The sequence below is a fragment of the Orbicella franksi genome, chromosome 15, assembly GCF_964199315.1.
Source record: "Orbicella franksi chromosome 15, jaOrbFran1.1, whole genome shotgun sequence".
In the NCBI taxonomy this organism is placed as follows: Eukaryota; Metazoa; Cnidaria; class Anthozoa; order Scleractinia; family Merulinidae; genus Orbicella; species Orbicella franksi.
The window spans coordinates 19,389,118-19,413,896 of record NC_138159.1 but is presented as its reverse complement, the minus strand read 5'-3'; the positions used below and the strand labels follow the sequence as shown (position 1 = coordinate 19,413,896).

General features: G+C 40.2%; 5 protein-coding genes across 5 annotated transcripts; 2 read left to right on the top strand and 3 right to left on the bottom strand.

Moving 5' to 3' along the window:
- The first annotated feature begins 142 nt into the window (after nucleotides 1–142).
- Nucleotides 143–2,493, top strand: LOC145470245 (cytochrome P450 27C1-like). The gene has a single exon (XM_081454079.1). It carries the CDS (start codon nucleotides 653–655, stop codon nucleotides 2,306–2,308), a length of 1,656 nt encoding a protein of 551 aa, XP_081310205.1. The 5' UTR covers nucleotides 143–652; the 3' UTR covers nucleotides 2,309–2,493.
- A 1,727-nt stretch (nucleotides 2,494–4,220) lies between these two features.
- On the top strand, nucleotides 4,221–7,158 carry LOC145470113 (cytochrome P450 27C1-like). Its single transcript, XM_081453946.1, has one exon. It carries the CDS (start codon nucleotides 4,480–4,482, stop codon nucleotides 6,121–6,123), a length of 1,644 nt encoding a protein of 547 aa, XP_081310072.1. The 5' UTR covers nucleotides 4,221–4,479; the 3' UTR covers nucleotides 6,124–7,158.
- A 3,986-nt stretch (nucleotides 7,159–11,144) lies between these two features.
- Nucleotides 11,145–13,990, bottom strand: LOC145470753 (sterol 26-hydroxylase, mitochondrial-like). The gene has a single exon (XM_081454583.1). It carries the CDS (start codon nucleotides 12,953–12,955, stop codon nucleotides 11,324–11,326), a length of 1,632 nt encoding a protein of 543 aa, XP_081310709.1. The 5' UTR covers nucleotides 12,956–13,990; the 3' UTR covers nucleotides 11,145–11,323.
- Nucleotides 13,991–14,072: 82 nt separating this feature from the next.
- On the bottom strand, nucleotides 14,073–19,203 carry LOC145470754 (sterol 26-hydroxylase, mitochondrial-like). The gene has a single exon (XM_081454584.1). It carries the CDS (start codon nucleotides 17,353–17,355, stop codon nucleotides 15,727–15,729), a length of 1,629 nt encoding a protein of 542 aa, XP_081310710.1. The 5' UTR covers nucleotides 17,356–19,203; the 3' UTR covers nucleotides 14,073–15,726.
- A 2,846-nt stretch (nucleotides 19,204–22,049) lies between these two features.
- Nucleotides 22,050–24,719, bottom strand: LOC145470755 (eukaryotic translation initiation factor 1-like). Its single transcript, XM_081454585.1, has 3 exons — nucleotides 24,584–24,719; nucleotides 24,329–24,489; nucleotides 22,050–22,812 (listed from the first exon to the last, which is right to left on the bottom strand). Exons 1-3 carry the CDS (start codon nucleotides 24,609–24,611, stop codon nucleotides 22,666–22,668), a joined length of 336 nt encoding a protein of 111 aa, XP_081310711.1. The 5' UTR covers nucleotides 24,612–24,719; the 3' UTR covers nucleotides 22,050–22,665.
- Nucleotides 24,720–24,779: the final 60 nt, after the last annotated feature.

The window sequence follows — 24,779 nt, the reverse complement described above, 5'->3', positions numbered from 1 at the left end:
GTAGTTTAAAACTATAACCTCTTAATAATTAGCATGGTCCGTGTGTTGACTGACCACAGCAAATTAGCAAACCCTTTACTTCTTGGTGTTGTGGAAACTATTATTACTTAGTTATTGTGTTTTGCTTTTGGGTATTGTTTGTCGTCTTTTGAATCTTTATTTGTTTCACAACATTTGGTGATCACACGCAGCACCAAGTCACTACATTTGCTACCGTTACTTCTGAAAATGTATGTTGACTAGCATACGAAACGTCAAGCTCAGTGTTATAACTGATGCGTTGGAATACAATGTTTATCACCGCTGTTTGTGTTAAATCTTAATCATTTTGTCTAGTTGTGTTGTGACGGTTCTTGGGCGAGTAACAGACGTAATACCATTTAGCTGTTTCTGTTACAGAAACCAAAGTTTAAGAGCTTCGGGCTTATTCCATCAAAGGGCCACTTTTTAGTTTCCCCAATGTTGTGTATAAATACATTACAATTCAGTGCATAGCACATGAAGTACATCGTCCAGACCATCGTACGTCCAGGACATGTCCAGGTGGATCGCCGCTGACCAGTAACTCGAACCCTCGGACAACGGATTCTCCAATGATTACCGAAGTTTATGTCAGAACCCGCTTTTTCCGAAAAGGTTTTTCAGTCTCATCATGGCTTATGTCGCAAGAACAGGAACGAAAATATCTCATTCTCTCCTTCATGGTTCCGCTGGTCGTAGTGTTCCGTTGAAGAAAGGACAAGAGCTAAGAACTCTTCCATCATTAAGCACTTTGTCGTTCAGTGTCAACAGTCACGCTGCAAAAGAGCCTATCAAGACAATATCAGATATGCCAGGACCTATCAGCCTTCCGATCATAGGGACAGCTTGGAAATTCTTCGCTAGCGCGAAAGGCGAATCCCTTGGAAAGCGAGTTCTGAAAGTACAAGAAGAAAATGCGAACAAATATGGTAGAATATTCCGATCGCAATTACCCGGGGTTACGATTATTTCTCTCTCAGACCCCGCAGATGTAGCGAAAGTTTTGCGATCCGAGCCAAAATACCCTCAACGACGTCAGTTCCCCGTTCTCGACTACTACCGCGAAAAACGACAAAAGGTTCCTGGCGTTTTCTTCTTGGATGGTCCTGAGTGGTACAAGCATCGAAGTGTGCTAAGTAAGCGAATGCTTCGACCCAAACAAGTAACTGACTACGCTTCGGCCTTCAACGAAATCGTAACAGATTTTATTCACAGACTGCGAACTGTTCGAGAACCTAGTGGCTCAGAGAAAGAAAACGAAGTCTGTGCTCTCGACAAGGAGCTCTTCAAATGGTCATTTGAGTCTGTCGCAGTCATGTTGTTCGACAAAAGGTTTGGTTGTCTTGAGCCCGAAGTAAACAAAGAAGCACAGACCTTTATAACAGCTGTGGGAAATATTCTGCACAATGTAATGGCGATAGGCTTCCTGCCGACCTGGTTCTACAAGATTTACGAAACCCAGCAGTTTAAAACATTTTTTTCAAGTTTTGACACGATGTACGAATACGCTGAATTGTTTATTGAGAGAAGAATTAACGAGCTTGAAGAACAACAAAGGAACCAGTCAAGCGATCCATCAGAACCTTCTGAGAGAGACAAAGCGGGTTTCTTTGAGTTTCTCCTGTCAAGTGGAAAGCTGACTAAAGATGATTTACTTGCAAGCGTGATTGATGTTCTGTTTGCTGGGGTTGACACAACTTCCAACGCGATGCAGTGGGTGTTGTACATGATGGCGAAAAATCCTGACAAGCAAGACATCCTGCGACAAGAAGTATTATCAGTGCTTGGGGATACAACATTGGCGACACCGACGACTCTGGCGCAAACGCCTTACCTGAAAGCCTGGGTACGGGAAACGCTGCGGCTCTATCCAGTCCTTTGTGCTATTCCTCGAAGGCCGCCTAAGGATATCATTTTAAGTGGATACCTCATTCCTGGGGGTGTGGCCCAAGTCGAGTTTCTTACTCATGTCATGGGCCGAAATGAAAAACTTTTCGAAGATGCCGAAGCGTTTAGACCCGAAAGATGGCTGCGCAAGAGAGACGGCGTTCCAACCGACACCGCCAAAGCTTTCTCTTCTATTCCGTTTGGATTTGGAACCCGAATGTGTATTGGCCGTCGTATCGCTGAGTTGGAGCTTCATCTTTTATTGGCCAGAATCGTGCAACAATTTGAGATTTCTTATCCTCCTGATGCGGAGAACGTTGAGCCGTTTGTTCGAGGGGTTACGATCCCTGACAGAGCTGTGAGAGCCAAGTTTGTAGACAGACAGCAATTGACAGTTTGATATAATATAGTGTAGAATTGAAATACAAGACATTAAAAAAGTGGAACTAGAAACATGTTCGTCTCTTTTCGGAAAACTAAACCGTAAAATATCAAACGAGTAAAAGCTGCTAGTATATTCCCTGGTATAAATGTGGACCTTTCTCATAAAATTTTTGTCGCAGCAAAGCTTTTTTTTTCGCAACTACTTTTAGTAAATTACGTCAAAGCTGGAGCGCTTTTTTATGCCTTATTTAGGAATCTGTTGTCACACTACAGGCAGATGTTGTGTAGAACTTGTCTGCAACATCGTTACACGATACGTGCCCAGGGAGGCTCTCACATGAGAAGATCGGGGATGCTCTTCGTCTCGTTAAGGGGTCAAAACCAAGGATTTTGTTCTTAATTTTGTTCTCGATTCCAGAACGCAGGCGGCGAATCAAATCTCACTTTCCATACAAATATCGCCTTAACCGCCCTCGGATGTCCAAAATGATCTAGAACATAGAAGGGAAATGAAAGACTTGGTACTTCTCTACAGTGCTAGAGCAGGCCATGCTGATCTGGGTCACCAAGGCTCTTTTTGTTAAACTGTAGTTCGGCAGAAAACGCGTAACTCGAGGGAATTAAATTACCAAATACCACACGCAAAACAATATTACTTAAAACATTCGTTTTATTACAGGTCTATCCATTCTTGGAACAAACTACCAACGGATATAAAAAGCGTGGACTCATTTCATACTTTTGAAAGAAGGCTTTAAGATTTTTATGATGATAAAACCCTTTCTTATAATCTTCCAAGAAGCGAGGGTGTCAGTTAATGAAGTCATTTTAGATTAACTTAATTGTAAATAACATTATATGATAGTTATTACTACTTTTACTACTACCTCTACGATTATAATTATTATTACTATTTTGTTAATATTTATTGGGGTTGAATATCAATTGGGACATCGTCCTGTTTTCTGCTCCAGTTGCTGATGCTATTTTCTTTTCTTTCTTTTTATTGTAGATGCAACAAATTCAATAAAGTTATAGTTAAGTTAAAGTATAAAGCTGGTTACTGGGACTGCAATGAATTTTACGTTGGCAAAACAAAACGAAAACTTCAAGACAGAAAATCTGAACATTTTAAGGCCCTCGCTAAAAGTCACCTTTCATCAGCTATTGCTGATCATGTGAAAACCACTGGCCACAACCAGGAGTTTTCTCTTGCCACAACATAAAATGGGCGGATTTTTGATCATTTTGATATTTTAGCGTCCGGCAAAACTGACTTTCATTGAAGAATTAAGGCCGAGATTCTGTTCATTCAAGAGCTGAAGCCTTCCCTGAATGTCAATGTCAGTAGTGAGAAGTTGTTGCTTTATTAGCTGTTACTCCTCATGATGTCTGGACAGGTTAACTTACTGCTGCAGATCATTTTTCTTAGTCTAGGCTCCAGGCCTCTAATATTTACGCCATAAATAGTTTTCAAAAATTTCTAACAGTCACTTTTCAAAATGTATGTTTACTAGCATACGAAACTTCAATCCCTGTATTATAATGCGTTGGAATACAATTTCATCACCGCTGTTGTGTTATAAGAGGGTGGTAAAGGGTATTTTCGTGACCCGTGATCGGCCCTTTTTATTTCCTGTGAAATGTGAAATAGCCATTTTTTCCCTCGTGAATCGTGATTTCCATAGTCGCCGTGAACCGTGATTTTCCAAAACGTTCTCTTTTATTTTCCGTGAAGCGTGAAATGCCAATGTTGTATTTTTCGTGAATTACGAAAGGGCTGCTTTATTTTCCGTGAAACGTGATCTATACCCCCCCCCCCCCCCCCCTTTACCACCCTCTTATAATCCTACATAGAATCATTGTGTCAAATTGTGTTTTGTTCTTGGGCACGACACTTGTCTCTCACAGTAGCAAATTTCGCCACTCAGAGGTACTGACGAAGAATACGCGGGTAACAGACGTAATACCATTTAGCCGTTCATGGTACAGACCGAAGTTAAAGCGGTTTAACTTCCTTATAATTTACTGTTCCGTACATGGAGTACTTTTTCCAGACTATTATCCAGGACCTGTCCAGGTGGGTCACCGCTGACCAGCAACTCGAACGCTTGGAAAGCCAAACCATAAGTTTATGTCAAAAACCGACCGGAAAACTTGTTCCTAAAAGGTGTTTTTATTCCGATCATGGCTTACGTCACAAGAGCAAGAACGAAAATATCTCATTCTCTTCTTCATGGTTCCGCTGGTCGTAGTGTTCTGTCAAAGAAAGGACAAGAGCTAAGAACTCTTCCATCATTGAGCACTTTGTCGTCCAGTGTCAACAGTCACGCTGCAAAAGAGACTATCAAGACAATATCAGATATCCCAGGACCTATCAGCCTTCCCATCATAGGAACAGCTTGGACATTCTTCGTTGGGACGAAAGGCGAGTCCCTCGGAAAGCGAGTTTTGAAAGTGCAAGGGGAACACGCCAACAAATATGGTAGAATATTCCGATCGCAAATACCCGGGGTTACCATTATTTCTCTCTCAGATCCCGCAGATGTAGCGAAAGTTTTGCGATCCGAGCCAAAATACCCTCAACGACTTCAGTTCCCCGTTCTCGACTATTACCGTGAAAAACGACAAAAGATCCCTGGCGTTTTCTTTGCAGATGGCTCCGAGTGGTACAAGCATCGAAGTGTGCTAAGTAAGCGAATGCTTCGACCCAAAGAGGTAGCTGACTACACTTCTGGCTTCAACGAAATTATAACAGATTTTATTCACAGATTGCGAACCGTTCGAGAAACAAGCGGCTCAGAGAAAGAAAACGAAGTCTGTGAACTCGACAAGGAGCTCTTCAAATGGTCCTTTGAGTCTGTCGCAGAGATGTTGTTCGACAAAAGGTTTGGTTGTCTTGAGCCCGAAGTAAACAAAGAAGCACAGACCTTTATAAAAGCTGTCGGAGATTTTCTGCACAATGTAATGGGGATAGGCTTCCTGCCGACCTGGTTCTACAAGATTTACGAAACCCAGCAGTTTAAAACATTTTTTTCAAGTTTTGACACGATGTACGAATACGCTGAATTGTTTATTGAGAGAAGAATTAACGAGCTTGAAGAACAACAAAGGAACCAGTCACGCGATTCATCCGGGCCTTCTGAGAGTGACAAAGCGGGTTTCTTTGAGTTTCTCCTGTCAAGTGGAAAGCTGACTAAAGATGATTTACTCGCAAGCGTGATTGATGTTCTGTTTGCTGGAGTTGATACAACTTCCAACACGATGCAGTGGGTGTTGTACATGATGGCGAAAAATCCTGACAAGCAAGACATCCTGCGACAAGAAGTATTATCAGTGCTTGGGGATACAACATTGGCGACACCGACGACTCTGGCGCAAATGCCTTACCTGAAAGCCTGGGTACGGGAAACGCTGCGACTCTATCCAGTCCTTTGTGCTATTCCTCGTAGGCCGGCTGAGGATATAGTTTTAAGCGGATACCTTATTCCGGCAGGTACGACACAAGTCGAGTTTCTCACCCATGTCATGGGCCGAGATGAGAAACTTTTCGAAGATGCTGAAGCGTTTAGACCAGAAAGATGGCTGCGCAAGAAAGACGCAATTCCAACCGACACCTCAGAGGCTTTCTCTTCCACTCCGTTTGGGTTTGGAACCCGAATGTGTATTGGCCGTCGTATCGCTGAGTTGGAGCTTCATCTTTTATTGGCCAGAATCGTACAACAATTTGAGATTTCTTATCCCCCTGATGCGGAGAATGTTGAGCCGTATGTTCGAGGGGTTACGATCCCTGACAGAGCTGTGAGAGCCAAGTTTGTAGACAGACAATAAGCAATGAGCTCAGTGACAATAACTGTATAGAATTGAAGTGCAGCACATTAAAACACGGAACTAGTGACATGTTTGTGTCTTTTCGGACAAGTAAACCTTAAAATACGAAATTAGTAGTCTGTAGATTTGGTGGAACATCAAAACAGAAACTAAACTTAACTGAAAGAGGATTAATTCCAAACTCAGTTTCTATATGAAAAGAACAGAGAACTTCTGTGGAGTATTTAAATTGTATGTATTCAGTTGAACTTTGCATTTTTGGCGAGAGAAGTCATAGAGAAATAAGAATTTCGTTTTATCCGGGAAGCGCTAGGCAAAAGATACTCCCGATTTTCTTTTCTGTCACTCAGTGTTAAGTGTACAATCGGCTAAAGGCAGACGGCTATAATCGTGGGTTTGTTGCAAATTTTGTAAAATAACCATAGCAACAATGAAATACTTGTAAAAGAAAAAAAAAACAACATGAAACTCGATCTGCTTTTGTGTTTTTTTTGTAGTTACCATCCCTTGGTCGATTCTTTGTCAGCAGTAGTCCAGTCTTAACCAGTTTTCGGGTAACGTTTGTTACACGATAGACTACGAGCAGTCCCTCTTTCGTTTAATCCGTCTTGTGTGACGCGAAAGAAACCGCGAGAAAAAAAAAAAAACAAGGCCTCGCAAACTCCTGGGGGCGAAATACACTCGCGTCGGTCGCCCCAGGATTTCACGCGGTCATTTTTTGCCTCGCGGTTTATTTACGGTCTCGCTCGACGGACTAAGTGAAAGATGGCTTACTCGTGGTCCAGTCACCAAGTGTAGCGAGAGCGGACGCAAAGTCTTTCCCTAGGGCCTTGCGTTCGGGCTTTTTAAAAAACCGTTCGGTAAATTCTTTTACTTGCGATGTCGACGAACTCAAGGCAAAATAGAGGGTTTCTGGAAAGAATAAACACGCCCTTTGAATTGGACAATTTCTCGTTACAGTTTTATTGCAGGAAACGTCGCAAGAAATAGCATCGGGTCTTACATAATGCCTACTTGTTGCAACTGCATACGTCAACGTTGAACAATAATTGAATAACCTGGCTCCGCGACTTAGGAGAATAAAACAAAAGAAACAAATTATCATCCCTCTTAATCGATGCGATTTCTTTTGCTTTATTCCCCTAAACCTCGGAACCAAGTTAGAATTTTAAGGTAGGACTGGAGGCTAATTTGATCATTTTATTGGTGGTGAATTAAAATACTGTATCTCAAAAGATAGTTATCAGATTAAGGCCATTTTAACACTCCCAAGCCTTTACTCTCTCTTGATTGTAAAAACAGAAAACTTTGTTTCTGTTGACTAAGGAATGATGCCTGAAATTTAAGGAGCTTTTGGGTGTGGTCATTTCTAAGATATTTTTACAAAATTGATGAAATCTAAATTGGAATTTATTATTCCTCTTTAAGATTTAGGACACAAATAAAATGAGGCAATACTAAAATTTTGACCGCAGTACACGTTTGTGTTTTGATTTTGTTTGATTTGACAACAAAATTGGCCCATTTATTGAGTTATTTTTTTGTAAAAAAAATACCTCTTAGTCGGCGCGTCGGGTATGTTATGGACGGATCAATGGGTGAGTGAGTGAGTGAGTGAGTGAGTGAGTGAGTGAGTGAGTGAGTGAGTGAGTGAGTGAGTGAGAGATGTATGTATGTCACACCAATCAGATTGGATCTACTATAAACAGCCAATCAAATTTCTTGTTGTAAAGGTAAATGGTATGTGAGAAGATTTGATCCCGATAGAGTTCAGAACGGCCATATTTATTCTTCTATAAAAGAGGAGAAAGTATTCATATATTGGGTTTACTTCGACATTTTCTGTGGGTTAGGCTGAGGATTTTAGTTAAATGAACGAGATGAGCCTTGAGGTTTGAAACAGTTCGTGAGTTAGTAGTATGCAAATGCAACGAGATATTTTTATGTTTAGTTACAAAGGTAACTTGATACTTTTGTTTTTCACAAGGAGTAAATTCAATTAGAGGTCACGAATCGTCGCGTCTAGTTCTTAGGACATGTTTTAGAAGGGACGAGACTTTAGATTTGAAACAGTTCTAACGTTTACAACAGTAATTGCGGGTAACGATTGTTTTGTTCTTGTTGCATGCAAATATAACGAGATATTTTTGTTTTTTAGTCACAAAGTGTAATTTGACACTCTTGTTTTTCACAAGGGAGTAAATTAAATTAGAGCGGACGAATCGTCATCACTCTTTCCCACGAGATGTTTGCAATCTTTAGTAACAAATGGTAACTTAACACTTTTGTTTTTTATATGGATTAAATTCAATTAGAGCTGACAAGTTATCGGCTATTGTTTGCAGGATATTAAACAATAAAGAAGCTTTCATTTCTGGGCGGTTTTTACGTCTCTGCAGTAGCAGTTTAAGGTGGTATGGTACCCTAAAATATGGCGATGTTCGTGAAAAATTCAATTTCTTGGAAATACAAGACTTAAGACCCTTGAGGAATTGTCAAAAACATTTTGAAACGATCTTGCCGAATTTCCTTCCAGATGAGTGTGAAATTTAAGGAAAGTACACAGTGGTATAAGTTTTTTCACGTGGCAACGGCCATAGCAACGACTGTTTACTATAAGAACGTGACCAAAACTATAGATTATTTTTAACTTATATGAACGAAACTATTTAGAAAAAACTTTTAAGACATGCACAACTCGATTGGTATAATTATTTGTGAAAAGCTTTGCCTCAAATTGCCATCACAGGCTCATTCATTTCCCATGCACCCCCCCCCCCCCCCCCACTATTTGTGGCTCGTTAAATGCTTAATATTTCGTGTAAGAAACTTAAAGTGCATTTTTCTCAAAAGTTTACTTTTGTACCGACTGACTTCGCGCCAACATTTCTACTTTGCAAGGTTTTTAAGTAGAATTTCTGAAACTTGGGCTCATCAAAGACCAATGGTGTCGTGATGATATAAACCAAAAAAATCGTAACATTTTAAGGTCTGTCACGTGACATGAGATGATTTGTCCACTGGGTGTAGTAAAAAATAAGGTTATTTCCAAATAAAGCTGTAAAAAGCACTGAAAATAAGAGTTAACTGTCAAAACTTAGGTTCACATCACAGAACAAAACAGAAACTTACATAACATGCTTATTTGACAGTCAATTCTTGTTTTGTAAAAGAGGAGGAAGTGTTGGCGTCAATACTATAAAACACTACTTCAAATGGCTGTGGCTGGTTTCCATAGCAACCATTTTGAGTAAAACTCTAGAAATTTAATTTCTCTTCTTGAGTGCAATAGCACACAATTGATCTTTCTTTACCATATTTAAACAAACTTTTTGGTCCATATTGAGGGTACCATACCACCTTAATAGTTTTATTTCATGATATTCATTTCAGTCCGATACTTTTAAAGGTAAAAGTATGAAAACTGTTCAAATGTTCTTTGAAGACTGCGTGGCACCAGGTTAAAGTGCAATTTAATTAAATCAGACTTTCAACGTGTCAGAGGTTTTTTTCTCTTTCTTTCTATTTTGGGTGAAGTTGTGTTGTGTTGTGTTGTGTAAAAAGGTAAACTTACGACTCGTATAAAATGCGAAAAAGTCTCTAAATTAACTTGAGTATTTTTGAGCAAAAATTCCTCTTGGGGGTTGGAAGGGTTATGTGATCGGTGAGTGAGGGAGTTGTGCATGTGCGCGTGTCACACCAATCACAGTGCGGGTTGTATCAAAGAACGAATCAAATTGCCTGTTAGAAAATAAGATGGTATCTACATTAATCTGGAGACGTGTCAGATTACTGTAGTTTGTTCAGTCAAACATTTTATGGCTTACTATTCAGCTATCTTGCCATGACCGATGTAACATCGCAACCGAAAAAAACTTGCCTAATTAACCAAATCATTACTGTACCATGAATGCTTCTATCTCCAACAATTCGCACAAAAAAATAACTCGTGCACGCCTTGCGTGCCTATGTTTACCTCAGGAAGCGAGCCTGAAGCGAACGAACACGGCGACGGCTGTCCTAAGGTTCCGTCCACATTACGGTCAACAGAATGAAATGTGGGGGCCACAAGAGTCCTTGATACGAAGTCGGTGACATACCCGAGACGTTCGGACCACGTGACTCAAAAGGGATCGACCGCGGTGCAATATCCAGGGCCACGAATCCAGGCCTCTCGCTTTTCGGACAACTTGCCCTTACGGACACCCACTAGGTAGTACGGACAAAAGTTACATCACAGCAGAAGCTACAAAGAAATGTATGAAAGCAACTCCCTCTACTATGGGGAGGACCCCGGCTATTACGGGATTGCATGCGGACAGTTCAAGTGACCTCAAACTGACATTTTTATTGTTCTCCTCTCGTTACAGCAGACAACTTGGAGTCTTGAAATGTTTGCCAGTCTGTACAATATTTTGACCTATCTTGCCGCCAACTAGATTACATCTATTCTATATCTAGATTCTCGTCTCGGCTCAATATTTCTGCCGCTCTCTCCGGTCCACGTACCTCCCCGCACCCGAGGGGGATGAGCACGGGCTCATTTCCCGAAATAGCGGCTGTACACTGAGACCGAGGTTCCATGGTTCAGCGCTGACTGCGGGAGACACTAAGTCACTATGCAGTGTTTTCGAATTATACTCCTCCACTCAGATATACCGGTAACTATGTGACCCGTAGTGGTAATATTGGATTAATTCTACAGAAAGCAATTTCACGCACAGGCTTATGACTAAAAATGACCCACTTCTTCTGAGTTATGTTTTGGTCCTTATTCTGAAAATTAATGTTCCTTCTGATAAATCTAGTCAGTGTTATCAACGCCAGTTTAATTTTAAACGAGAGTTTTTGAGGACAAGGTCGATTGAAAGACTAGCTTATATGTTCTACTTGAAAATTTCACGTTTCAGTTTATTTAATGTATCTCTCGGCGTTAAAGCTATCGTCAAACTGACAAAGTATGCAAATACAACATGGAGTTAAAAAATTCACATTGTTCTAGTACCCAGATCTCACCCTTTTTGGCCATGAAAGAACTGAGTTTGAAATTAGTTTGGTGCAGAATGGCGAAGATTAATTTAAAACGCACGTACTTTCAGAGCTCTTCTCTGCTCATTAAACGTTTGTCTAATTTATTAACGTTCTCGTTGCTGTCAATGTCGTGGTTTGCGTGAACTCACTTAGAAGAATGATGGAGGAATTATTTTCTGTCCACAAACTTCACTCTCACAGGTCTGTCAGGAACAGTAACACCCCGCGAATAGTACTCCACATTCTCCGCATCAGGAGGATAAGAAATCTCAAATTGTTGCACGATTCTGGCCAATAAAAGATGAAGCTCCAACTCAGCGATACGACGGCCAAGACACATTCGGGTTCCAAACCCAAACGGAATGGAAAAGAAAGCTTCCGCTGCTTCGGTTAAAACAAAGTCTTTCTTGCGAAGCCATCTTTCTGGTTTAAACGCCTCAGCGTTTTCGAATACTTCTTCGTCTCGGCCCATGCTAAAGAAAAGAAAGTTAATTTGTGCTGTTCCTCCAGGAATGAGGTATCCACTTAAAATTATATCTTCCGTCGGCTCTCGAGGTATAGCTATGAAGGGATAGAGTCGCAGCGTTTCCCGTACCCAGGCTTTCAGGTAAGGCATTTGCGCCAGAGTCGTCGGTGTCGCCAATGTTGTATCCCCAAGCACTGATAATACTTCTTGTCGCAGGATGTCTTGTTTGCCAGGATTTTTCGCCATCATGTACAACACCCACTGCATCGTGTTGGAAGTTGTGTCAACTCCAGCAAACAGAACATCAATCACAGTTGCGAGTAAATCATCTTTAGTCAGCTTTCCACTTGACAGGAGAAACTCAAAGAAACCCGCTTTGTCGCTTTCAGAAGGCCCGGAGGGATCGCGCGATTGGCTCTTATATTGTTCTTCAAGGTCATGAATTCTTCTCTGAATAAACAATTCAGCGTATTCGTACATCGTGTCCAAGCTATAAAGAAACGTTTTCAACTGTTGAGTCTCGTAGATCTTGTAGAACCAGGTTGGCAAAAAACCCACGCCCATCAAATTGTGGAGAAATTCTCCCACAGCCGTTATAAAGGTCTGTGCTTCTTCGTTTACTTCGGGCTCAAGACAACCAAACCTTTTGTCGAACAACATTTCTGCGACAGACTCAAACGACCACTTGAAGAGCTCGTTGTCGAGATCACAGACTTCGTTTTCTTTCTCTGAGCCGCTTGGTTCTCGAACGGTTCGCAATCTGTGAATAAAATCTGTTATAATTTCGTTGAAGCCCGAAGCATAGTCAGCTACCTCTTTGGGTCGAAGCATTCGCTTACTTAACACACTTCGGTAGTTGTACCACTCGGGGCCATCTGCAAAGAAAACGCCAGGAATCTTTTGGCGTTTCTCGCGATAATATTCCAGAACAGGGATGGTGACTCGTTTAGGATATTTTGGCTCAGCTCGAAGTACTTTCGCAACATCTGCGGGATCTGCCACGGAAACTATCGTCATACCGGGTACTTGCGTTCGAAATATTTTGCCATATTTTTTGACGTCTTCTAATTGCGAGGTCATCATTCTTTTTCTAAAAGGCTGGCCTTTCGCTCCAGCGAAAAATGTCCAAGTTGTCCCTATGATCGGAAGGCTGATGGGTCCTGGCAGATCTGATATTGTCTTGATAGGCTCTTTTGCAGCGTCACTGTTTACACTGGACGACAATCTGCTCAACGATGGAGGATTTCTTGCTCCGCGTAGCGCTCCTGAGAGAACGGTTCGACCCTGAACGGCAAGCATAGAACGAGCAATTTTGGTTTTTGTAAAATAAGGCATCTTATGAGGTTAAGCCAGTTCAACTTACATATATGTAGACTTTGTTCACAAATTGCAATCAGATTTCCTCTGTTGCGGGTTCAATACTCTCTAGCACGTCACTCAGTCGAATAATATTGGCTTAAACGTCCTCCCCGGTGAGCGCGGGCTTATTTACCGGAACAGCGGCTGGTAATCAACTCTACAAATGTTACTGGGATTTCTTATGCTTTTATGGGGATTGCTTTTCTTAAAGAATGGTCTATCTTACCCTTAAAATACCCCTCTCGTTTTACTTTAAACTTTCTGTTACATGTTCCTTCTTTTTCTTTGAAAACGTCAAACATAAACAGACGCCAAGTCGGTTGTGCCCAGGGGTTGGGGAGTGTGAAGTTTAGTGTCTTACCAGTCCGTGATCGTTGAGGCGTGGGGGGGAGGGAGGGGGTGTTGAGGTTGTAGTTTAATGTCTGTTCAGTCCATGATCGTGGGCTTTGGCTGATCAATCATGTCTTCATATCCTTTTCCGCTGTTCAAATATATGATCTTTCATATAACCAATTGAAAGGCTGACCGGACGGCTGAAAAGGGTAAATTTAGACAGGACTAATCTACTAAGCTTAGCTATCTATTTAGCTTCAGTGTAGCCCCTGAAAAAGGTTAGTCCTGTCTAACCGGAATATTGGACATTAAATTTACCCTTTTCAGCCGTCCGGTCAGCCTTTCAATTGGTTTTATGCTTTGTTTTACACTGCTGATCAATCCTGGTCTAAACCAAGATCAGGCTTCAATCCGCTGCTGTTTGTACAAGTGCTCCCTGCATTACGGTTTATCCGATCTCTCATATACTAACTTGTATCGTCGCCATCTACGGGTATTTTACGAACTCACAACGTGGCAATCTCCCAGATGGCTCGATAGCTCAGTCGGTAGAGCACGGCATCGGTATCGCAGAGGTCATATGTCCGAATCCCGTTCAAACCTGGATTTTTTTCAGGCTTTAATTTCACAACTGCTTACCAAAAAAACCTAAAATCCAAATCTTACCGAATTCCTAGTGTTTTTTAACTTGCTTTAGATAGATTTCCCAAAATTATCACAAAAGGACTCATCTATTGAAAATTTGGTCACGTGATTAAGTTGTGTGTATAACTGCGGTGATCAATAATTATATTTTATAGCGATATTGCCGTGCACTGACTCGTGAGTGCTAATATAACATGAAAAAATAATCTTCTATTTGGTAAATTGCTTGTTAACGTTCTTATTATGGCTGTTACTCATTTTCTCAACTTTTTTTTGTACTAGTTAAGTGTCAGTCAGTGTTATTAACACCAGTTTAATTAAAAAGGAGTTTATTCAAGCAAGGCGACTCCGCCGAGGACAAAGTCGATTGAAAGACTAGTGTACATATTCTACTTTATAATCATAAGGTTTATAAGGTACAATTAGTTATATTTTTGTTTTACTGGAACTTTCTCATTTTTAAATTCGTATGATGATATCGTAATTGTAATTAGTACAATTCTACTACTGTTCTAATGGAAATGCTGTAATCTGATTGACTGTGCCATTGCACACTATCAGTCATTAGTGTGTAGTGGCTTGGTGTGGTCGACAAAATTTCAACGTTTTCTCGTTTATCCGAAGTTTTGAAAGAACATTTAGAAACAAATGAAGAAGAATAAAAAAAGGACATTCACGGTTTCTTGAATAAAAAAACACTCGATTTTTGTTTTAAAGGAATTAATATGTGCGCGCGCACAACTGGAAATATCAAATTGACAATTCAATCCTCGCGAATTTTCTAAAGCGTGAAGTTTAATACCAAGACCAGAAATAATTGGAATCGTTTTTTGAAGCAAATTTCGGTCAGAATTCTACTAAAACATTTAGATTATTCGGTCTCGATTTCCATGAGGTGATATAGTTGATTCGGCGTTCGGCCTCATCAACTATCACCTCAAAGAAATCGAGACCGAATAATCTAATTCTTAAGTAGAAGTGGTTTTAATTTTAATTACAAACACTGTAAAGCGTCATTGAGCTCTGGAAACGAGCGCTATATAAATTCATGCATTATAATGTATTGTACTTGCGCGGAATTTCACGTTGCAGTTTATTTAGTGAATCACTGATAAAGCATGTGAAGACAATGGTGAGGTCCAAACCGAAATACTGATGATTTACCGTCATATTGCGTTCTCCAGAAAACCCAAAATTTGGTCATTTCACCCTGTTCTAGTACCCACATTCACTCTGTTTGGCCATGGGAGATCTGGTTCAAGACTGGTCTTGTTTAATTCGAACTCACGTGCGTCTATAGCCATTGTTCTACGCATTAAATGTTTTGTTTAGGTCCCGTCTACACTACACTGGACGAGTTTGAAAACGGAGGTTTCACTCTGAAAACGAATCAAATGTTTTCCGTCCACACTACGCCGGACAAATTTGAAAACGGAACAATCACCGGTCATTTTGGCGAGTTGCGTTCGGGAAAAGGAATATCAAGATTATTATAACGTCATCGTTTCCAACAAGCTTCGTTTTCAAAAGGTTTTCCGTTCACACTAAAACGCAAGGCCGACGTTTTCAAATTCCTCCGGTTTGAAGAGCGTTTTCGAAAAGCTCCGTTTTCGTGACGGATTAGTGTGGAAGGTAGGCCTCACCGGAGAAATGAAGCTGCGTTTCCAAATTCCTCCAGCATAGTGTGGACGGGACCGTAATTTGTCGACTTTCTCGTTGCTGACGGTGTCGTGGTTTGCGTGAACTCGGTTATAAGAATGATGGAGGAATTATTGTCTGTCCATAAACTTCACTCTCATAGCTCTGTCAGGAATAGTCACACCGCGCGTAACGCATTCCACATTCTCCGCATCAGGAGGATAAGAAATCTCAAATTGTTGCACGATTCTGGCCAATAAAAGATGAAGCTCCAACTCAGCGATACGACGGCCAATACACATTCGGGTTCCAAACCCAAACGGAATGGAAGAGAAAGCTTCCGCTGCTTCGGTTAAAACAAAGTCTTTCTTGCGAAGCCATCTTTCTGGTTTAAACGCCTCAGCGTTTTCAAAGACTTCTTCGTCTCGGCCCATGCCAAAGAATAGAAAGTTAACTGTTGCTGTTCCTCCAGGAATGAGGTATCCACTTAAAATTATATCCTCCGTCGGCTCTCGAGGTATACTTATGATGGGATAGAGTCGCAGCGTTTCCCGTACCCAGGCTTTCAGGTAAGGCATTTGCGCCAGAGTCGTCGGTGTCGCCAATGTTGTATCCCCAAGCACTGATAATACTTCTTGTCGCAGGATGTCTTGCTTGTCAGGATTTTTCGCCATCATGTACAACACCCACTGCATCGTGTTGGAAGTTGTGTCAACTCCAGCAAACAGAACATCAATCACAGTTGCGAGTAAATCATCTTTAGTCAGCTTTCCACTTGACAGGAGAAACTCAAAGAAACCCGCTTTGTCAGAAGGCGCGGTTGAATCGCGTGACTGGCTCTTACATTGTTGCTCTTCAAGGTCATGCATTCTTCTCTGAATAAACAATTCAGCGTATTCGTACATCGTGTCCAAGCTAGAAAAAAACGTTTTCAACTGTTGAGTCTCGTATATCTCATAGAACCAGGTTGGCAACAAACCCACCCCCATCAAATTGTAGAGAAATTCTCCCACCGCCTTTATAAAGGTTTGTGCTTCTTTGTTTACTTCGGGCTCAAGACAACCAAATCTTTTGTCGAACAACATTTCTGCGACAGACTCAAACGACCACTTGAAGAGCTCGTTGTCGAGATCACAGACTTCGTTTTCTTTCTCTGAGCCGCTTGGTTCTCGAACGGTTCGCAATCTGTGAATAAAATCTGTTATAATTTCGTTGAAGCCCGAAGCATAGTCAGCTACCTCTTTAGGTCGAAGCATTCGCTTACTTAGCACACTTCGATGCTTGTACCACTCGGGGCCATCTGCAAAGAAAACGCCAGGAATCTTTTGGCGTTTCTCGCGATAATATTCCATAACTGGGATGCTAACTCGTTTAGGATATTTTGGCTCAGCTCGAAGTACTTTAGCAACATCTGCGGGATCTGCCACGGAAACTACCGTCATTCCGGGTATTTGCGTTCGAAATATTTTGCCATATTTTTTGAGGTTTTCTAATTGCGAGGTCATCATTCTTCTTCTAAATGGCTGGCCTTTCGCTCCAACGAATAATGTCCAGCTTGTCCCTATGATCGGAAGGCTGATGGGGCCTGGCAGATCTGATATTGTCTTGATAGGCTCTTTTGCAGCGTCACTGTTTATACTGGACGACAATCTGCTCAGTGATGGAGGATTCCTTGATCCGTGTAGTGCTCCTGAGAGGACTGTTCGACCGGGAACAGCAAGCATAGAGCGAGCAACTTTGGTTTTTGTAAAATAAGGCATCTTATCAGGCTAAGTCAGTTCAACTTCAGCAATCAAAGGCTTTCTTGCCGGTTCAGTACTGCGCGATTGATTGGCTCGAGCGTTCTCCGGCTGGTGAGCGCAGGCTCATATTTCAGGAACAGCTTTCCTAAAAGATATCTTACACACATTTAAAATACCCCTCTCCTTTTACTGTAAACTTACTGTTGAAAATAGATCGTTTTCACTGTCACGCAATAAAAAAATAAATCGAAACCATCCAGTGGAAAAAGCTATGAAATTATGTTGTTATAGAAGATAACTAAATAAGCCACTTCTCCAATTTTTAGGCCTGTGCGTTTCCTCAAACTTCAGATATTCGTCGAAATGTTTCGCCGATATTTACAGAGCCCAGTATGAAAACGCCATGTTGGTGTACCTCCGTGGTACACCAATATGGCGGCCGGAAAATAGTGTAAACATCTGGAACTTACTTTGGCTATCTAGGCGACTGATTATCAGTACTGATCAGACAAGCATTTACATAAGCACTTTTCCTAATGCTTTAACTTCTAAAAAGGCTCAAAATCATGGGATAAGTATATATCTTTCGACAAACTCGATCATAGCCTTGTGTCGCGCACCTCCATAACCCTGAAATTCAAAATGCGCTGGATTCCAAGCGAAGCACGCTATTGAACTGTGAAATTGTAAACAGATATAAATATACCGCCTCTTGTGCCTGATGAGGACAAAAACTTTGGTGGCTCTTTCGGTTTGGATTTTAGAAAGTGATGACGTCACGTGAAAACGATCTATTCCCTCTTTTTCTTTGAAAACGTCAAACGCGAATGAACGCCAAGTCGATTGTGACCAGGGGGATGGGGAGTGTAAAGTTTAGCGTCTTACTAGTCCGAGATCGTTGAGGCAAGCGGGGGTGGGGGAGGGGGAGTGAGGTTAAAGTTTTAAAAATGTCTCTCCAGTCTGTGATCGTGGGCTCAGGGTGATTAATCATGTCTTTATATGTTACTCCGCTATTCAAATATATGATCTTTCATATATTCACTTGCATTTTAACCATCTACCGGTATATTACGAACTCACAACGTGACCAGCTCCCAGTTGGCTCGATAGCTCAGCTGGTAGAGCTCTGCACCGGTATCGCAGAGGTCATGGGTTTGAATCCCTTTCAAGCCTGGAGAGTTTTCAGGCTCAATTATATTGTGTATATAACTAAACTACAGTAGCTTGACCAAAAAAAGATTTATTATATTGCATGACTAGAATGGCTCTGTCAAATGACACCATTTTATGCGTGACACAGCGAATAATCCCAGCCAGCGAATGTTGCAGTTTTATGGATTTGGTTCATCTTGGAGAGTAGCCCCTTTGCCGAGCTATATCTTCTTTTCACAACAATCTATTACTTTCCTTCACCCCTCGTAGGGCCTCCCATTAAGATGTTTGTACTGTCAAGGAATGGGACAACAATGAGTCGTACCCAGTCACTAATTACCCAGGTTATCCGAGGGTGTCTGGAGAGAGATCATATTACAAAACCAGTGATTGAAGAGTCACAAGCAAAATGGAAGTCTGGCAATTTTGAGGTTACAAAAGTTGTATGAAAAAGTCAACTCTTGTAAAACCCTCCAAAATGAGCATATTTTATATTGTCTTAGTAGCTGTTATTGCAGTTATCAGCGGTTTGATATACAAACGAGGCCAGAAAGGGTTAATTCTGCTTTGTATTGTCCCTTTCGAGTCATTTGCATGCTGTTTTGAACAAAGGAATATTTGACAGCATACTCAACTGCAACAATTCCAGAAAGAGAAATTAAGTTACTGATTGATCAGGTTTGACTACCGTATTTACCCGTGTATTAGTCGATCCCGTGTATAAGTCGACCCCCAATTTTTGAGGCCAAAAACTAGATTTTCTTAATTTCCAGGTAAGAATTTCTTGGAAAACTTATCTTGTATTTCTTAAAATTATCTTTCAGCTACCACAGATATGTAAACAAATCACAGCATGTTTCAATGCGCAGTTTTAAAGCTTATTATGGCACGTATACGAGCGTTTTACCCAGTTTAGCAACACATGTGCATGCAGACTTTTCGATGATAATTTTCGTAAAATGCTCACAAAAATCAAATGTAAGGATTTCAAACAAGCCTTTTTAAGTGCGAAGAGATTAAAAGTGGCTTTATAAGACAGGCAAAACACCAAAGAAGCTCACGACTTTCAGAACAACGCCATAAACAAAGTGCGAAGCGTGTGTTGGGAACTTGGTAGTCAAGCCTTGAAATCGGTCAAGTACTGGTACAGAAGTCCTCGCACTCGTATCCTGCCAGGTTACCAAGCAGAGACGTTCCAAGCGTGAAAGATATTTTCTCCGAGCGGCTTTACTACAGCTTTATTTAAAGGAAAAATATTGGTTCTTTATGACAAAATTGAGCCAGTGAGTGTCCACAAGATTCAGGTTAAAATTTAACGGATAAATGTTGATGCATTTTAACTTGAAGCTCTGATATGGAGAGACAGATCGCTAAGCGAACATACGTTGAAAACTGTCCTGCCGTTTATCAAATGTTTGTTAACATCGGCGTCGACAAAAGCTGGATCGGACCGGACCGGATCACGGATCGGATCAGGGACCGGATCACGGATCGGATCACGGATCGGATCACGGATCGGATCGCGGATCGGATCACGGATCGGATCGCGGATCGGATCACGGATCGGATCACAGAAAAAAAAAAACGTTTTAAAGAAAAAAAATCAAATCATTTATAAGATAATAATAAATAAAAAATAAAAGTGGAAAACTAAAATATGTTAAATAAAAATAAGAATCCCGAATTTGACGCAATGACATGTTAATTACAGAGAATGACAACAGGTCATTTAAAAAGCCACATAAGCGCCTGATTTACCACGAATTTAAATTATAATGAACAGGCAGATGTAGTTATATTTGATCGTTAGTTGGCTTGAAGCTTGCGTGAACCTCCCATTCTCGTTTTTGAAATTGTTGTTAGTATCAGTAGCTAATTCTCGGCTACTTTGTGTCAGATGTGAGCGTTACAGTCAGCGTTACAGTTAATGAGAAAGCTTACGTACGAAAGCTTAAGGACATGACTTGCTTTAAAGGAGCTACGTCACGATTTGCGCATCTTGAAAAAACTAGCCTAGTTTTTCAAGTTCGTCATTAGCAGTCCTCGTTAATCTTTGCCATCCTTAACGATCCTCTTTCCGTTTTGATTTGTTCTTGCCTCTTAAGTGCTTTCTATCCTAGAACACGATCATTTTAAGGTTTTATTCGATATAAAGGCAACTCTTTACGACCCTAAAGATGACTTTAAAAATCGTGACGTAACTCCTAAAATGTTGTTTATTCTCGGGTTGCGTTATCGTTCACACTATCGATGTTATTCCTATATTTTTTTTTGTAAAACAGCTACATTTCCTTGAAATACAAATGGTCTGTTTCGTTTTATTCCACTACGAAATATCGTATTCCAAACTCACACCTTGTAAAAGTATAGACTTGTTTCAGAAACGGAAATTGTTTGAAATCATCAGGTGTTTAATATTATTAGTGTTTTTAGTTTTTGTGTTTCGATTCATACGTTCGTCCTATTATTACCATGCTGACGCGTTTTATGACAGTTTACCTTTGATGCAAGCGAATATACGAAATATCATTTATCTGAACTGCGGAGAAAGATATGAAGACATGATTGATCATCGTAATCAAAACCCAACAGCCTGAAAATAATTCATCTGTGACCAGCTCCCAGTTGGCTTGATATTATAAAAGAATAAAGGAATATCACACCTGAATTAAATAAAACGTTCTGCTCACAGTAGTCACTCTAGTGTAATTTGCTCAACAAAATTTTGAATTTTGAATCTTGAATTTTGAATTTTGAATTTTTTTTCCTTGATCCGATCCGTGATCCGATCGGTGATCCGATCTGTGATCCGATCCGTGATCCGATCCGTGATCCGGTCCGTGATCCGATCCGATCCGATCCAGGTTTTGTCGACGCCGTGTTAACATTGAAAGACAATTATTATGCTAATTATTTGACTGGCGCTTGGATCTCAAGTTTTGACCCATGTATAAGTCGAGGGCGAATTTTTGGACTGATTTTTAGGTCTTGAAAAGTCGACTTATACACGGGAAAATACGGTAGTTGCAACTATCGCGATATCGTAGTGTTTAAGACAGGGTTGATGATACACTAAGCAAATATGTTTAAGAATCATATTATTTGTCTCACAACACGGTTAACAGAATTAAGAGACAAGTTGGCCAAAACATTATCCAGTATCAGTGCCTTCAGTGTGACATTGAAAGTTTGCATTCGGCAAATTCTTTACAAAAATTTGCAAAATTTGTTCTCACTTACAGTTTCACTGTATATATGTGTTATTGACCAAGCACGAGGTCAAGATGGCTGGATATTGGCCAAGTTCTTTCTTGAGTTGAGTTAATAACTTTATTTATACATAGTAAAAATTCTTGTTTGTGTGTTTATGGACAGAGACAGAGTTGAGGTCCATAGGTCAATAAAAGAGTTCCTACATGGAAAATAACACTATATTCTTTCAGGACACAGTGTAATCCCAGAGGGGGGGGGGGGGGGGTAAGATAGCCCCATCTTGCCCACTAAGGTTCATCTTGTGTGCTCACAGAGCTAGGCATATAATAAAGATCAGTAATAAACAGTTTGGTTAGATGTACTTCTTTACCATTTGTTTAGCCAAGGTTTCTATTAAATGACAATATTTTTATAATATTTTTACTGAAAGCAAGTGCATCGCCATAAAGTAGCTATTCTTTGTCAAAGTAAATAATTTATCATTACAGTTACTTAGGTACAAAAACACTAGAAATAAAAATAAAAATAAATGAAGAGGGTTTTGATTGAGGTTCACAACAAAATTTAAAATTGCAGAGCTACAGTTTTCAAGCTGTAATATCTTTGATGTAGCTTCTATTGTACAGACCTGTGTAGTAATATTACTATTGTTTTCAACCTGTTCGCTTGCACTAAACAATGAATCTTAAATAGTTCATGCATGTAGTTACATGTAAAAAGAATATCTGCCTTAATTTTCAACATCTGAAGAACTTAACTTACCACCAAGCAAACAGTGACTCAAATACATCACTGAAAGCTGCAGTTTTTTCAAAGTTACAACAGAATATTTCACTGCTAAAACAGTTCCTACATGTATTTATGGATGAATCAACCACTGTCTAAAGGACTTTTTTGTGCTACAGTGACTAAGTACAAATCTATATACACGGAATACTCAGTCCAAGATGCCTTGCAGGCATCTTAAAAACCGTGGATATTTAACTGCTCTGCTTTAGCCAGTTCAATTGCTTTCAGAAATGCACCGACATTTTGACGCTGATCCCCTGTTAGCTGTATCACCTCTCCATACTCTGGATTTTCAATGACGGTGCCATTACACTTGAATTCCTGAACAGGAAGAATGGATAAAGAACATAATCAGAATTAAGGAGATACTTTTAATAACAGATATGTTCAATATTAAGCAATGAGGGTGCTAATTTACTTTTGGTACCTCGAGGAGGGGCAGTTATTGGAGAGGGGCACTTGTTATAATATTGCTATTAGGAACAATATCAATATGTGTAATATTAGGCTCAGGTGAGAAAGCCAACTACACAATACACTTGTCCAATCAGTCTATTCAACAATTTTACTACAGCTTGAGATTTCTATCATGTGATAATTGATGAGGACACAACCTGAGCCAACTATCACACATAGAAATCAAGAGCAAATAATCTATTTTAGTATAAATCTGCTAGTCATTTAAAACTTTATCAAAATCCTCCTCACAGACACCTTGAGAAACGTAAAGAAGCAGCTGTCAGTTTGTTAACAAGGGCACATTGCTGGGCTACTGACTGTCCACTAAACAATAGTCCAAATTCGGTATATTAAAATTCAGCTTAACACAATAGCCCTCAGCACGAGGCTCTAGGGAATAAACCCCACAAACTCTGTAGTTATTCCCCAGAGCCTCATATTGAGGTCTAATGTTTTAGGCTGAATTTTAGTCAATCAAAATTGGTATATAAGATTATGAGCTCAAGATTTCTATTGCGTGATAACACATAGAAATCGAGAGCGAATAATCTATTTGTTTTAGTATAATTTACTAGTCGTTCAGAACTTTATCTAAATCTTCTCAAAGACACTTTGAAAACGCCAAGAAGCAGCCATCATTTTGTTAACAAGTACACACTGCTGTGCTACTCACTATCTATCACAGAATAGATAGTGAGTAGCGTAGCCAATCAGAGAACGGCAATTGTGATAGAACGCTAGTAGATTCATACTAAAACAGAATAGCTAGTGAGTCATGTAGCCAATCAGAGAACAGCATTCATGACAGAACACTAGTAGATTGTTACTAATATATGATAAAGGCCTCGTCGAAAGCTGGTGCTAATTTTTCAGTCTGTTTTGAATACCTAATGTGAACTCATTCAAAAGAAACGCATCTACTTCCGGCATATAAATAGTACATGATCCAAGCACCCACAAGTGTTTATTTACATAAGCCATTTGAAACAATGGCATGAGCATTGCATCACTCGTTTACAAACTTGAGCGAGAATGAACCTTAAATGAAATTTGCAACAAGCTACAAATACATGTACTGAAACAGTACAACTCGCCTAATGTTTAACACTGGTGTCTCGAAAAATTACACTCTTAAAGTTCAGATCCTCTAGGTGTGTAAAATTTGACGAGATGAAATGAGGTATTTTCAGTAATGGGGCACAAAGAAAGAAATAGCTCAGATTGACTACAAAACTTCCCTGGAGAACTATTATTATTATTATTTTCTAATCCACGAAACTAAAATCCTACGAAAAAATCTCAACAGCCACAGTGCATGATCGGCTGAAAACTCGGGAACATGCCGAGTCTTAGCTTACAATTATTTCAAAATACGAACCTTTTTGAACGCTTTCACTAGTTTCTTCTTGTCATAGTGGTCGCTTATTCCTTGCACAGTTGTTAGAGTTTTACGACCACTTCGTTGCTGAATGCGAATATGTATTGGCTGGTCTTGCTTTGATGATTCGTCGACACCCTTGGCAGCATCCGTGAAAGGATCTACAAAACGTGAAAGAGCGAAAATATTGCAGAAAACAGCGGATAAATACTAACAACATTATGTTGAACAACATGTCATAGAAAGTGAAATTACCATAAGTTTCTAAGTTCTGGATTGACATGCGAGCTTCGTGACACCAACTGGGTGAAAATCAGGTCGATATAATCTAGGATGTAAAGGATTCAGGACGATTCCACCACAGACGTTACCCTACTTATCTCAGAGTACGGTATTTATGGAAATTGTGAAGAAGAGGGAAATGGAAAGCTTCGTAAACCGGAAGTGATGT